Source organism: Centropristis striata, chromosome 16 (genome assembly GCF_030273125.1).
Source record: "Centropristis striata isolate RG_2023a ecotype Rhode Island chromosome 16, C.striata_1.0, whole genome shotgun sequence".
Taxonomy (NCBI): Eukaryota; Metazoa; Chordata; class Actinopteri; order Perciformes; family Serranidae; genus Centropristis; species Centropristis striata.
Genome location: NC_081532.1, coordinates 20,466,865 through 20,483,071, shown reverse-complemented (window position 1 = coordinate 20,483,071; position 16,207 = coordinate 20,466,865). Strand labels below are relative to the sequence as shown.

The window sequence follows — 16,207 nt, the reverse complement described above, 5'->3', positions numbered from 1 at the left end:
GAAAAACTACAATTACCAGAAACACCCCAAACCTACTTCCGGTTTACGGTTACCAGGGGAAACCGAGGGAAGCTACAACCTCTGAGCGCTGAAGTCCCCCAAAACAAGCAATGAAACGTCGAATTTGAACAGTACTTTCTTATACATTTGCCAACATTATCAACTATAACCGTAGTCCGCCTTTTTATGTGTGATGCTGCATTTACGTTAACCGTCTTTGGTATTTACTTTGGTGTTTACTGGCGCGTTAGGCAGGTAACTAGCAAAGCTAACGGCTAACGGTACTTTTACCAAACAGAGGCCGCACGATGTAGCATACATAGGTTGGAAAAATAGCTCACTTTAGCTGTGTAGTTTGCTTATTGCCGTTAGGTTAGTGTGTTGTTATAGCAACAGGTATAACTGTGCCGTAAGCAACTGGTTTTCAGATTGGTAGAGGTCTGTTACGTTATCACCACCGCAATGTTCATCTACCTCAGCAAGAAGGTGAGTGTCTGCCACCTACCTAACCACCTATAAATATAGACGTGATTGAGCGCTGGTTAAAAGTGTGGCTCAATCTTCCGTCTTTTATAGATTGCCATCCCGAACAATATTCATCTAAAATGTGTCTCCTGGAACAAAGATCAAGGCTTCATTGCATGTGGAGGAGACGATGGTCTGCTCAGAGTACTCAAGCTTGAAACTCAGACAGGTAAGTTTAGGGAGTGGGCAGTCCTGGGACACACACTTTTGATTTCCCAGATATTTATAGTTACCCCTGGCCTGACAGGCGTGTGGATCTGAATCTTGTAAAATTTGTTTACAAATCGTCACACTGTTAAAATAATCACCTAACTCATTTTTTCAAGTTTTGCAGGAAACACAAAAAACTTCACCAAAAGTGTAACATATGACATTTATTGATCATTTCACTCAAAAAGGATGTATATAGCATATATGGCGTATATGGCATAGTAATAACACTGTGTGTAAATTATGTAACTTAAGAGAAATAAATTACTTAGGCAATTTTTTGAATATGCCTTTGTGACTTAAGCAAGATATGGTAACACATTACTTTGAATGTGTCTACATAAGAGTCACACAAGCCTGTCAGAAACATGACAGACATTCAAAAAAATTGCCTAAGTCACATTTTATTTTGATTTAGGCATAATAAATACACTTAAGTCACACACTTGACATAGGCCATTATCTTAAAGGGGTAAAATCACATGATCTGATCAACTGAGGATGTAGGCGATTTTACCATAGGTGGCCGGCGTCATGAGGAGATGATTTAAGGGGAAAAAAACAATTTTGACAAAAAATGACATAGACGATTATTTTAATAGTGTGACTAAATGTATGTCACTTTGGATAAAATCATCTGCTAAATGACACTGTAGAATTGTAGAAGATTGATTTTACAATGTTTACAGCATTTAACTGTGACATGTGCACAGTTAAAATACCAGTCCACTGTTGATTACTCATACACTGAAGTTGGCAGGGCCTGGTTTGTTCTGTGCTTGTTTGCTCTAGGATAGAATAAAAGAGGAAAGCTTAAAGCATGTAATCTATATTGGTTTTAATGAATAACTTTCCATGAATAAAGCTCTGTGTTCAAGTCTATCTGTTAGACTTTAAGCCATTATGTAATACCCATGTGATTGAGATTTAAGAATTTTTGAAACGGCGGCTCTTTCAGTGTGTAAGAAATCTTCTGATACTTTTATAAGCTTTTTGGCTCTGTTCTTGTGCCTCAGTGTCCAGCCGCTGTAAGTAGAAACTGTACCACCTACCACCACATAGAGTGCGGTATTGTGTTGTTAAACAAACAGAGAAAACCACCAGCAGTGAATTGAAAGAAACAATGAAAACTGTGCTGGTATTTACCTCTAAACTACTGCTCTAATGCTGGAAACAAGTGCTGGTCAGTTCTCTCACTGAGAATTGCTTGGGCATTGTTAAGGCTCTGAACCAGGTCTCTTTTACTGCTTTCTCAACAGATGATGCCAAACTTAAAGGTCTTGCTGCACCCAGTAATCTGTCAATGAACCAGACTCTAGAGGGACACAGTGGTAAGATATATTCAGTAGTTGGCTTACATGTTATCATTATACTATGTTAGTAACAGGCAGCATCCAGAGAAATAAAGCCATAGTTAGGCAGTGCGAAAATCTGAGCCACAGGAAAAAGATCTGACATTCCTGATTTCTACACTTGCAGGTGCAGTACAAGTGGTGACATGGAACGAACAGTATGAAAAGCTGACAACCAGTGACCAGAATGGGCTCATCATTGTCTGGATGCTCTATAAAGGTGATTACTACTGTCAAATTAAAATTCATATTTTCTTATAATAAGTTTGGCTTTTATAACTGATTGTCTTTGCTCCTCCTGAAGGTGCATGGTACGAGGAGATGATCAACAACCGGAACAAGTCAGTGGTGAGGAGCATGAGTTGGAACGCTGATGGTCAGAAGATCTGCATTGTGTATGAAGATGGAGCAGTCATTGTTGGATCTGTAGATGGTAAAAACAAATGTGCAGTGTTATTGCGGAAAAATAATAATTGGCAATCAATTACAATATTTTTCCAATCAGATTTGGAATAAAATCACTAAGACTCCCCTGACAAGGATTTCCTTGTTCACATTCTTGGGGAATGAGTACCAACATGTACAGGAGGATAAATGCACTTTTTTTTGTAGGAAACCGGATTTGGGGAAAGGAGCTAAAGGGAAATCAGCTTGCTCATGTTGCATGGTCGCCAGACAGCAAGATCCTCCTCTTCGGCATGGCTAACGGGGAAGTTCAAATCTATGACAATCAAGGAAACTTCATAGTGAGTGCATATGCTTGAGTGAAATAGAAATGTCAATTCATTTTACTATATACCCATGTAGAACTATATGGCTTCCTGACTCATATGATGCTTTTTTTTAAATAAAATAAAATACAGCTGAAATGCAGAGTCAATTGTGCAGAGTGAGTTACAATGCACAGTTGATATTTTTATAGGTGTCAGTTTAGGCAGAATCTATTGTTATAAATAGGGATGCACCAATACTGATATCAAATTATTTTTATGTGTATATTCTACACACTTGAATTGTAAATCCTGTTAATTTTAAGAATTTTGTGCATGATTAATTATTTCAATAATAAATAACAACTGAGTGCATTTATATCTATGTATTTATTTGTTACATTTTGTTTAACAAAGTTAGGGAAGCAATGTTTAAGTCAAGCCTGATGTTGCCATAAAAGATTGATGCCAGTCACTTCCACGTAGTGAGGCATACAGCTTATCAATTAAACACTGGTGTGAGATTGGTACTCACAGATACCTGAAGGTATTGGTATTGGATCTGACAAAGTCAGGTCATTTATTCCCTAATCATAAATTATCAGAGTACTTATCATATTGTGGGGCAAATTTTATTTAGCTAAACGCCACCGTGAACAGTATTTAAAACGGGGGGACAGAGCTAACAGTGAAACCCGAGTGGGAACCGGCAGGTCTTAACGTTGCAGAGCTATGGGTCAGGAAGATCATTATCTGATAATTGCCGTATGAGTGATGGTGGACTCCACTCCAGAGTAATAAGTTGATGCTGTGTTTCAGATGAAAATGACCATCAGCTGTCTCACCAATGCAACCGGAGCTGTTAGTATTGCAGGCATCCACTGGTATGCAGGCACTGGGGGCTACGTTGAACCAGACTGTCCATGTCTTGCTATCTGTTTTGACAATGGAAGATGCCAGGTCATGCGTTACGAGAATGATGAAAGTAAGTGAGGGGAAAAAAACTCCTAAAACTGCAGAATATTCTCCGGATTACACTTGAATGTAATGTTTACCAATGGTGATGAGCTATGCTGCTTCCCTTCTTTTCAGACCCAGTGTGTATTGACACTCTGATGAATGTGGTCAGTATCCAGTGGAATCATTGTGGCAGTGTCCTGGCAGTAGCAGGTTCTCTTAGAGCCTCAAATATGGAGAAAGAATTCAATGTTGTGCAATTCTACACACCATTTGGAGAGGTGAGGTTCCCTTACTTACACTTTTATACATGAAGGTTAGGCATTTGAAGTACACTACCATGCAGTGTTCATCACAAACGGGACTAAAAAGAAAAAAAATTACATAGAATGGATTAAGTTGATAAAGTATACCATGTTGTGTTTTGCCTGATTTAAGATTGTAATACCCTGCAATGCCAGTTTCTCTGTTGTTGTGCCATGCTACATTGTTGAGCTGTTGAAAATACAAATAGGTTGAGAAGTTCTTGAGTCACTAATAATGATTAAAAATTGTAGCTTGAATACCTATAACTCATACTAGCCCCAGTGGTGCTATAAGACCACGATGAGATAGAAAATATTTGACATTTGCACCTTTTTTTTTGTTTAAATAGCATCTGAGAACTCTGAAAGTGCCTGGGAAGCAGATGACAGGAATTGGCTGGGAGGGAGGAGGACTGCGTATTGGCCTGGCTGTGGACTCCTACATCTACTTTGCCAACATAAGACCAGACTACAAGGTAAAGGTCAACCCTTGTGGCGTGCTTGTATCCAAGATTTTGGCAAAGAAACATTTCTTGAAGACACTCCTGGACAGAAAAAATATATACTTTAACCAGCATGGGTACAATTAAAAGGTGTTGTTCAGGGCAGAGTTAATAATGACAGAGTGAGTTATTTTTTTTTAGAAAGTTTCTCATCAATGGCTTACAGGATCTTTTTTCTACATAACAAGGCAGTGTTTTCATCTTACTTTTCCTTTATTTGAAAAAAAAGGGCTCTCATAAGCTTGTCTTTTCTTTGATCATATTTCTTCCCAGAGTTTAGAAGCCTTCCCATTACGTCTCATGAGCTCTGTTATGTCTTTTAACAGTGGGGCTACTGTTGCAGCACAGTGGTGTATGCCTACACGAAGCCTGAGCGTCAAGAGTACTGTGTTGTATTCTGGGACACCAAAAATAACGAGAAGTTTGTCAAATACGTCAAGAGCCTGATGTCCATCACTACATCGGGGGACTTCTGCATCCTAGCCAGCAAGGCAGATGACACCCAGCCTCAGGTACAAACACCTCTGAGAAAAGCAAAAATAAATACATTTACATACAATAAGGGAAGATACAGTAAACTGATAGTAAAGGTAATTCTTAATCTGCTGTCTCGCCTCCTGTCTTTTCTATTTCTTTTCCACATAGGAGGATGCTGAGCTAGAGTCTGGGAGTACTGCAAGGGTAATGTACAAATTAAAACAACACACTTAAAATAACCATTTGTTTTGTTGAAGAACAATAAATTGACCTGTAGGACATTGTTGCACTACTGTTTGTTTTTCAGTATGTCCTGATTCTGTGCAACTCCATCGGGACTCCACTGGACTCAAAATACATTGACATTGGTGAGTTCATACAGTAAAGAAAGCATATTTATCTTGTGGTGCCACTTTTGTGCACTTTCTGCTCAACACATGGTAGAAAATGTGACTATTCTTACATTATACCATCTACAAAACAAGCCATGTGCTATACAAGCTTGCTTACAGCAGGCATACAGAAGTGAACTTGGTAATAACCTTCTTGTGGCATAACAGTGGGTCGATCAAAGACCTTATTTACCATAAGGTTGGTGTATTTCTTCAAGTCAATGTGAGACATCACACCCTGTGTATAGAGAAGTGGTGGTTGGCTTTATGCCACCTGCCGCCCACAGTTACATCTTTCATAGGCTCATAGTATCCTATAGCAAATAGACAGTTAGCACTGGGCTTCTTTATATCTCACAAATATTCAGCATTCTGTCTCTGCTTGACAAGGCTGAATGTTGACTGAGAAGCTCAGGTCAAGACAGTTTAAAGTGTGCAGATTTGAAAGGCTAAGTGGGTTTAGATACTGTAGATACTGTATATAATAATAAGAGCGCAAGTTCAAATGTATGCCTTTGGACGGCTCTCTTGTGGTCTTTTTATGCCAGTCTAGTCAAAGTGTATCTTCTTGTATTTCATTTATTATTATCTTCTTGTATTTATTGTATTATTATCAGACAGTGTAATCTGATGATATTAGCCTATTACAGACATTTGTGGAATTTGCATTCCAGCTAAAACATGTGACCCCCCCCTTTAAAATTGGTATTGGTCTATAAATTCACAGTGATTTTTGAGTGATATGCAGTTATTTAAAAATACAAATTTTCTATTTCTTTCATTGTAGTTTGCTATAGTTTACTGGATGTGAATGAAGTGTATTTTACATAACTTTTCTCCTCCCAAAAACACATAAATACCTAATTTCTATTCATGTGTATGTACTGAAATTGTATTGTTTGAAAACTACCAATGAAAAACTTTGAATTCCTCTTCACTGGTGCTATTGGTAACCCCCTGCATTTGAAATTTGATGCCAGAAGCTGCGCACATACATTGCTCAACGAATGACACAATAAAAAGGGGATACAGTTGATTTAGTTATTCCCAAATGACACAATTTATGTCTGTCGCTTGTATATTTGGTCAGATCCGCTGTTTGTCACCATGACCAAGACACATGTGATTGCTGCATCCAAAGAGGCTTTCTACTTGTGGCAGTACAGAGTGGCAAAGAAATTAACGGCCCTAGAGATCAACCAAGTGACCAGAACTAAGAAGGAGGGAAGAGAGAGGTAAGTTTTTTCATATACTGGCCTAACATAATCAATGCGATGGTGCTGCATCGAAACTGGTGCATGGTTCGACATTAACAGTTGCCAGGTTAGTGTTGGCAAACATCTTGAGACATCAACAGCCAATTCTGGACCTTTTGTTGCCATCAGTGAAAAACAGCAAAATGTACAACCCAAACTGAACATTTTTTTTAAAATATTTGTTGCATTAATGATATTTAGATATAGCTGTTGCAGTCAGAACCGGAAACCAGGTGTTTCAGGCATCTGTTTAGTGAAGATCAGAGAAATTCAAACTATAATATTTTTTTTTCTGGTTACTGTAATAAAGCTTTTATTCTTTAATGTCACATTTTCAAGCAGGCATGTAATTGCAAAGTATCTTAGTGATTCAAAATAGATGGGCTCCTACCTGGCCCACTTTTAAACTGGAGCCCTGGGGTGTCCTAAGAAGTGTACTTAACAAAGCCAGGTGGTGGATGAGGACAAAATGAAATGCCCACGCCAGAACTTACAGAACACATCAAGCAGATGATGGAAAGTTACAGGAAGGCAAGATAACCACAAGGCTAGATTCTTTGAGTCAGTGGATGAAACCTTGGGTTTACTGGCTCACTGTTTGAGTGTGGGGTGTTGGTGCTGACAGTGTTATGAAAAGGATTCATTCATCTGAATCATAAGCCACTGAGGTTCCAGACAGGCCGGGCACGACCTAATGTTCTGCCAGGGCTATCCTAGCACCTGGACAACAGTTCACCTCAGAGGAAAGTGCAACTGTTTGTCTGTCTCTCTGGCTCTTTCTCATTTGTTCTCACTTCCTGCCTTTCTAGGGTCTATCACATTGACAGCAATCCATCTGGAGCCAATGACAGCGGTCCAGATTTTGCAAAAGCCTTCACAGTAAGAGACATTTTAGCTCTCAAGTTGCCCAGGTTTCATAACATCCAGGTTGTAACCCAAAATAAAAAATATAACTTTACGAAGATGCGTCTGGGCCATACTATACCTAGTGTGTATACTATAGAATATTATACCATGGAACAAATACATTGCATTTTCATTTTATCTTTAAATCTTTTGAATGTGAAGCCCCTTTTTTTCTTATTTCACAGAATTGACAGGATTCAGTTTTTTTAACATGACAGTATTTCAGTATAAAATTGTTATACTAAAAACAAACTACTTATAGTAGTTTGATTTCATGTTAATTATTAGCTCACAAAAGAATCGTACCAAAGACTATAAAATCTGTGTATAAATTATATAGAAAAAATATTTTTTTTTACCACAAATAAACTGTATAAATTGTCATGTTTCGCATGTACGTTTCTGTTTTGTTTCAGGCAACTCGAGATCCTATTTGTTGTATTACAGCAACAGATAAGACTCTGGTTGTGGTAAGTACATCCCCGTTTGAATAAAAAAATTTTTTAAAGAAGGTAAAATTTAAGTAAAATATTGAGTGTTTGGGTGTATGTGTGCTTACAGGGCCGTGAGTCTGGCACGATCCATAGATACAGCCTCCCAAATGTTGTTCTCATCCATAAATACACATTGAACAACAGAGCCTTCTATCTGTCCTTGAACTGCAACTCCAGGCAAGTATTGATGGTGTAATGCAGACCAGACTTGTTGCTGAACAGATTGTCAAATTTTAAAGTTGTTGAATTTTTTTATTAAATGTAATTATTATTTCTTTTAGTCGTCTGGCCATAATCGACATTGCAGGGGTGCTGACTTTGTTGGACCTGGAAGTTCGTGCCTCTATAGATGACGGCACAGGAAACCAGGCGTCTGCAGGAGATCCATCCAAGTTTGAGCGTAAGGATGTTTGGGATATGAAGTGGGCCAATGATAATCCTGATCTGTTTGCCATGATGGAAAAGACCAGGATGTATGTCTTCAGAAACCTGGACCCAGAGGTCAGTGTTCAGGTGTTTGTGTGATCGTCAGCTGCATTGTCTTACTGTCAAAACATAAACTGTTTCCATCATGTATTTTATTTAAAAAAAACAGGAACCCATCCAAACATCTGGGTATATTTGCAACTTTGAAGACCTGGAAATCAAATCTGTCCTGCTTGATGAAATCATGAAGGTAAACCTTTGCACTTGGATGCCACTTTTTGCCTCTTAAATATCCTAAAGCAGATAGATTTACAATAGTGTTACTTATTGTTCAATATTCTGATCTTCTGCTTTGTTGAGTAACAGCTGTAAAATGATGAGAATTCATCTCTTTGTAGTGCTGAAAATAGGCTTTTCTCATAACTACTTTAATTTATCTTTGCTGTTTATATTTGTTGATTTACTGAAACCGTTATGGATCGTGTTTTACAGGATCCAGAGAGGCCTAATAAAGACAACCTCATCAACTTTGAGATCCGCTCCCTGAGAGACAGTCGTGCATTGATTGAAAAAGTGGGGATTGAAGATGCCTCACAGTTCATTGAAGATAACCCTCACCCAAGACTCTGGTAAAAGCAACATTTGTATCTTTACTTTTGATTCAACATATTCAGAAAAATAATATAGCAAAAAACAACGATTCACTATGTAAAGCTATAGTGGAGTATTGGTAGTCCTGATCAGAGAAGGAAATCACGCTCCGTCAGTTTTAATCCAAGCCTCTTTGTTCTTTGTTAACAACAAACAACAAATAGTTGTGGTAGCTGGCACGGCTGTGTGCATGCTTGTGCTTGTGAGCATGTGAACGGCCAAAATGATGTACAAAAAATGTACAAAATGAACATCATGCTGCGTTGAAGAAGACTTGAATCTAGCGGTTGAGACCATTAACCTATAAATCAAGTGAAAAGTTGATTCATTTTCTCAAAGTCTTCTACAACCCTGATTTTCTTTTTAAAATGATGACACTGTGAAAAACCAAAATAAAAACAGAATGCATAAAGTTCAGAATTCAGAGTTTATATTTACAAAAAGGTTTTATCAATTTGACCATAAAAAATATTGTCTTTGAACAGTTTTCAACTGAACATATGTCACAAAGGATTAGAAAATGATCCCATTATGTTCTTTTTCTGTTAAAGATGATGTCTAAACTTTTTTGGAATCGGGGGTGGTATATTATTGAACTTTTTAACCAGCAGAGTCGCCCTCTTCTGGTCATTAGAAAGGATGCAGGTTTAAAGCCCTTCTGCATTGGCTTCAGTTGTCAGGCCCAGGGGTTGGCACTTGACTGTGATGCACAGGATTAATAGACATAAAAAAGCAGAATACTCAGTTTTAATTGACCCTACTAATGTATATAGAGGTGTGCGTTGTCATTCAGCAGCAGTCTAGTGTCATTTATATGCAATTGAATAAAACTAAACATGGGGCACAGTAAAAGAAAGCAGCAAAATCAATTCTCAAAAACTTCTCCTAAATTGTCTGTTTAAAAGACGTTTTAATTTTGATGTCAGGTCAGTTAAGCACCAATTAATATCTGCTGTCATTATATCATCATATGAGCATATACTCTATGCTGGTGTAGGAGACTTATGACAGAGTATCAGAGATTTATGGTAAGTCTTTTAAAGCAACAGTGCGATTGCTGTAGATTATGTGTTTTCTCTGGCTGCTGTGTCAATTCTTGCACCATCCCTCAAAATCTGGCAACATGAAAAAATTGAAGTCAGTTCCAGTCTTTCAGTTGAATCTTTGCATTTATTCATAGAGTTCATCAAATCATTGAGATTGATACATATGCATCGAATACAGACAGTATTCTTTCATACAGCATAATACCTAAAATAACCATCTTTCTGTTATGAACCGGTCAGGCGTCTTCTGGCTGAGGCAGCCCTCCAGAAACTGGATCTGAAGACAGCCGAACAGGCCTTTGTCCGCTGCAAAGACTACCAGGGCATTGAGTTTGTCAAGCGACTGGGCAACCTGCAGAGTGAGCCCATGAAACAGGCGGAGGTGGCAGCTTACTTCAGCCGGTTTGAGGAAGCTGAGCGGATGTACCTGGATATGGATCGCAGGTACATTTACTACTATTTTTTAGGGCAATATTTAATGGTGACATCAACACTTTCACTGATTGATTAAGGTTTTTTTTTTTGCTTTTTTTGTTCAGTTTGTTATACTAAATGCCGGGATTACCCTACACCACTGGTTCTTCAGACATGATTGCCAGCTGATGATGTATTTCTTTTAGGGACCTTGCCATCGGCCTTAGGATCAAGCTGGGCGACTGGTTCAGGGTGCTCCAGCTGCTCAAAACTGGCTCTGGGGACTGTGATGATACTCTGCTGGAACAGGCGTACAACGCAATTGGAGACTACTTTGCTGACAGGCAGAAGTGGTATTGAGGGGAGGTTTTTACCCTTTTTTCTTTGGTCTTTTACTGCAGTAGTTCCCAACCTTTTTTTCTTGGAGCCCCCCCTACTTGTGTCAGAGAGTAATGCATTTCTGTCCAGACACACAAACATACAAAATATTTTCACTCTTATCTCAACTGCCTTCATCCGCCATTGATAAACAATGGTACCCAAATGGTTCTTCCTGTCACCTGTCAAGTATATTTTTTGTCCTTTTCCAAACAGTTTGCAATGAAGACATCTCAAATGGTTCTGTGTAAATAAGCCATCTGGCACATTGGGTTACTGGGCGGAACAGTGACAAGATTTTTTACAATAAAGATTATAACTTTACACAGATAACCACTTGATTTAGCCTTATATTAGCTTCAGCTAAATTCAGTCTTGCTCAGAAAAAGGACTGTGGGTTTTGTCCCGCATCACTTATATTGGAAGAACACTAGGATGAGACTTCATCACAGCAAGAGTCAACAGTAAGAATTGTTGGACCAATGTCAATGTCCATGTACTAATGGTCACTTGAGGACCTTTTCTGAAACAGTCTTTAAAAAAATACAAACCAAGTGAAATGCTGACTCTGTGTAGGTTTTAAATATAAATCCTTTCTGTTTCAAGGGTGAATGCAGTGCAGTATTACCTGCAGGGTCGTAACCAGGAGAGGCTGGCAGAATGCTACTACATGTTAGAGGACTATTATGGCCTTGAAATGCTGACCACTGTACTGCCAGAGAATCACAAACTTTTACCGGTGAGCCAGATTTTCACATTGTATCAAAATGAACACATGAATAATTCTCTTTAGGCTTTGTGTAGAAGGTTCAGACATCAGCGACTCTCTAATGCTTCTCTACTGTCTCCCTCTCTGTGTCTCAGGAGATTGGACAGATGCTTGCCACTGTGGGCATGTGTGAACAGGCTGTGAAGGCCTACCTGAAGTGCAACCAGCCCAAAGCTGCCGTTAACACTTGTGTCCAACTGAACCAGGTGAGAGACGGACAGAAAACCAGTGGCGCCACACTTTCTGAGTGACACTCTGAACAGCATTCCCTCAGTAATCATACACACTTTGATAGCTTTGTTCTACCGCAGTCACTGCGGCAGCTGCTGTCCTCCAACTCCCATCCTCTTCCTGAGTGATATTTAGAAGTGAAGTGTGAATGCTGCTCTCAAACTTTCCTCTCCAAATGGAAATTTTACCATTTGGCTCAAGATGTTTGTTTAACTGCTCTTTGATCAGGTTTTGAAAAAAAATAAAAATTAATTTAGATAAATCATGCAAGCTGCAGCTGTTGTACTGAAAAAGGTCGAGCCACAGCTGGCTTTAGTTTAACGGATGTTAAATTTGTGCTGTAATTGACCCTGTGTTCGCCCGAAAGAAGAAGCAGTCCTAATTTCCTCCCCTCAATGCCATTTCTCCTGCTGTGCTAATGCTGTGTTTTTGACAATGAAATAAACAGGCTGTCACTTTAACCGTTGCCTTAACTTCCTGTTGGCTCATGCCCCGATTCTTTGAAACAGGGCCGGTTCTAGCCCATTGGCTGCCCTAGGCGATATTGAGATTTTGCGCCCCCCCCGAACCACATCCATTCCATGTATTCATTCTGATATAGGTACACTATGTTATATGTATTATGCTGTACACTAATATTTGATACATGAACTACAAGCAAGGTAATGGTCTCAGAACATTTTTATTTTTAGAAACTTTGGAACTTTACCAACAACAACTGAATTGAAAATACGAATAAATAAATAAGAAAACACAGATCTTCATCAAATTAAGAATGGCAAAGACTGAAAATAAATAAAATGTAGACATACAAATGCAATAAAAATAAACATAAAAATGAAATTTAAATGTACATTTGAAACAAAGATGTATGCTTAAGGGCGCCACAAGGGGGCGCCCCCCTGCCAATTTGGCGCCCTAGGCAGCCGCCTTGGTGGCCTGTAGGAATAACCGGCCCTGCTTTGAAAAATAAAGTGGGTTCTTGTGTTTCTTGTGAAAAAAAAACAGAAATCTTGATTGAAGTAAATATTGTATTTATAGCACTGACGTCTATGATTATTATTTCAGATTAATTTGACGAATGCCATATTCAAAACGCTACAAACAAAGTTATTATTGTGTAATTTTGTTTTTTAATAAAGGTTGTGATTTTCTTGCAGTGGAACAAAGCTGTGGAGCTTGCCAGGACCCACAACATGAAGGAGATCAAATCTCTTCTTTCCAAATACGCTTCACATCTTCTTGAGAAGAATAAAACTTTAGAGGCGGTAGAACTATATCGGAAAGCCCACCACTTCCTTGAAGCAGCCAAACTCATGTTTAAGGTATGAAACTGCTCATGCTCATTACCTTTAATACTTGAAAAAAGTGTTATGTGAAAAATGATTTGCCACTGCTGTTCCAGATAGCAGATGAGGAGGCGGAGAAAAGGACCCGACCACTGCGGGTGAAGAAGCTCTACGTGCTGGCAGCACGCCTTGTTGAAAATTACCACGAGCAGGTGAAGACGTCACAGCAGAGCAAAGCCAAAGGGAAGAAGTCTGAGGTAATATGCTACAACTTATACTTCATATGCTACAATTGTATTATTTTTCTTTCATAAAAACTTCAAAAAAAATATAAATACTATATTACTGTGATTAGGCAACATCTGCACTTGCCGGTCTGCTTGAGGAAGATGCAACCACTTCAGATAATCGCATAGTGGACAACGCCTGGCGTGGAGCTGAGGCCTATCACTTCTTTCTGCTTGCTCAGAGGCAGCTGTATGAAGGCTACATGGAGAATGCCATGCGCACAGGTGCCAAATCACACATGACACTTCACCATATAATGTAATCATTATTATAGAGTATATTCCACAAAGACCCAAAGACAGGAGTTGAGTTCATGAGCTATTATTTAGTTTGTATAGTGCATTTTCTCCTTAATAGACAGTGTCATGAGTTATAATGTTGCCCTGGTTGTTTTTCCAATATTTCAAAGTGCACTTGTTATTGTGATATGTGTTACATTATTGAATAGTATTTGATACCTGAGTATAATTAGTGTACAGTAAATAAGTCGGACAGTCATTAGATTGATATCTTTCCCACCTATGTTAACTAGTAAAAGTAGAAAAAGAACCTAGAAAACATAAGAATGAGCCATTGTATATTTTACAAATATTATATTTTTTACTTGGACAGAGTTTGGACTTATTCTGTCAAGTAAATTCCCTATAATAGATACAACAAGACAGAGTTGTAGTCTGACTGTTTCTCCATGTTTGAAGCCCTTCACCTGCGGGAGTATGAGGACATCATCCCAGCGGTGGAGATCTACTCTCTGCTCGCTATTTGCTCTGCAGCCAACGGGGCCTTCGGCACATGTTCACAGGCCTTCATCAAGCTGGAGTCCCTAGAGAGTCTGAATCCTGAGCAGCGGCAGCCTTATGAGGATCTGGCCCTGGAGATCTTCACCAAGCACACCCCAAAGGACAACCACAAAATAGAGTCGTTTGGATCATCAGAGGGGTGAGGGCACCAGATCAAACTCTGGCTCCAAACACTGACAGGAGACTAGTTTCTTAAACTTTGTGGCCTTAACTTTACATTAATATTAGGGCTGGCAACTAACAGAAATTAATAAAGAAAAAGTATTTTGAACGACAAGTTGATCTATTGAGAAATTCACGGGAGACACGGTTTGTGTCCTGTGTGAATTTTAAAGCAAAAAACATGTTTACGTGGTACACATTCTTATGTGTTAGTGTTTAAAACTGCTGACAAAGTGTCAGTATGTGCATAGGGTAGAGTAGGGAATGAGAAGGAGTTGCAGTTGTTCAGAAATGTCAAGATTCAATGTATCAGTGGTTTTAAGAAGGTTGTGACAATTTATTATTAATCATGGGATTTGAAATTGTTGGCATCAAATTATGAAGCAGTACTATGAGCCAGAGTCAGCAAAAGTATAATTCTGATAATACTAAAAGTCCAGAGGTAGTTTATTATTACAGCAACGTTTAAAATGATCTATACCAACTAGCCATTGTCAAAACAAAAGTTCAGAAATGTTTTAGTAATATTAAGATGTATATTTTAGATTGTTTACAGAGTAACTTTCTCTAAAAGTTAATGGTGACCAAGGAAATGATAGAAATCTACAATTAAAAGGTAGTTTCATTTATCAAAGGAAAATACAGAGTTTAGTAGGTTGTTAGCTCTGGTGTTGTATTCTAACACGACACTTTGTTGCGTTAATGCTACACTCAGTTGCAGGTAGTCCAATAAAGAGTATAGAGACAGAGACCAGGAACATTTGGTGTATGTGTTTATCACTAAAATGTAAATTGTCCACACTCTAAAAGCTGTTTGTCTTCCTTCAACCCTTTTACTTGGCTTCTCTGTAGCCTTACTATGTACATCACAATAATCCCTGAATTTAACTTGCTTTTATTTTTCCCCTTACAGGGCCGAAGGAAAACTACCCACATGCATTGTGACAGGTGTACCGATCCAGGAGTACCAGTTCTGGATGTGCAGTGTGTGTAAACACTGTGCTCTAGCGCAGGAGATCAGCAAATACAACTGTTGCCCTCTGTGTCACAGTCCTGTAGCATGAAGCTCAGTCCCATAAGAAAACTTTTTCACATAGTAATGCCTGGATACATTAAATATGTCTATGAACTTGTGAGCAAATTTACTTAAAATAGTCTACTTGTGGAAATGGCAGCACTTGTTTTAAACTTACTCAGTGAGCTTCGATTTATGTCTTTAGTTAAATGTATTACTTATTTTTCTATGAAAACAAACAGCAAATAAACTGTCACATTATTACAATTTACAAATGTTTTGAGCTTGGATTTTTATTTTGCTGACCTTTTTAATGTTGAGTTCTTTATCACTGTAAATAATGTGGTAAAAAATACTGTTTTCAAACCATTATGACTACCAGTTAATTTGGAAACTAGCAGTCACTACACACACCATCCATAGTGCTTACTCAGAACTCTACTGTGGTCACTTTGGAATAGTGCATAACAAATAAGTAATATTGCTGACCGTCTGTAAGGAACTGATGAGTACATCCAACCAGATGAAATACCTCTGTGGAATATTTCCAGAGGTTAGTTCGCTCATAATAAGGAGGAGCTGGTTTACAGTTAAGTGCTGCTTCTGTTGTGGTTTAATTGTTGGTGCCTGATAGGCCTTTTTCTGCCACAA

The 16,207-nt window shown here is 38.5% G+C and overlaps 1 protein-coding gene across 1 annotated transcript; it reads left to right on the top strand.

Moving 5' to 3' along the window:
• The first annotated feature begins 55 nt into the window (after positions 1-55).
• wdr35 (WD repeat domain 35) lies at positions 56-15,831 on the top strand. Its single transcript, XM_059353975.1, has 28 exons — positions 56-486; positions 577-694; positions 1,995-2,066; positions 2,215-2,307; positions 2,392-2,520; positions 2,700-2,833; positions 3,617-3,782; positions 3,890-4,035; positions 4,410-4,535; positions 4,889-5,074; positions 5,208-5,243; positions 5,347-5,407; positions 6,522-6,666; positions 7,497-7,566; positions 8,010-8,063; positions 8,155-8,264; positions 8,369-8,588; positions 8,683-8,763; positions 9,006-9,142; positions 10,451-10,654; positions 10,831-10,977; positions 11,609-11,741; positions 11,867-11,977; positions 13,163-13,327; positions 13,408-13,548; positions 13,647-13,803; positions 14,278-14,518; positions 15,455-15,831. Exons 1-28 carry the CDS (start codon positions 463-465, stop codon positions 15,603-15,605), a joined length of 3,558 nt encoding a protein of 1,185 aa, XP_059209958.1. The 5' UTR covers positions 56-462; the 3' UTR covers positions 15,606-15,831.
• The last annotated feature ends 376 nt before the right edge of the window (positions 15,832-16,207 follow it).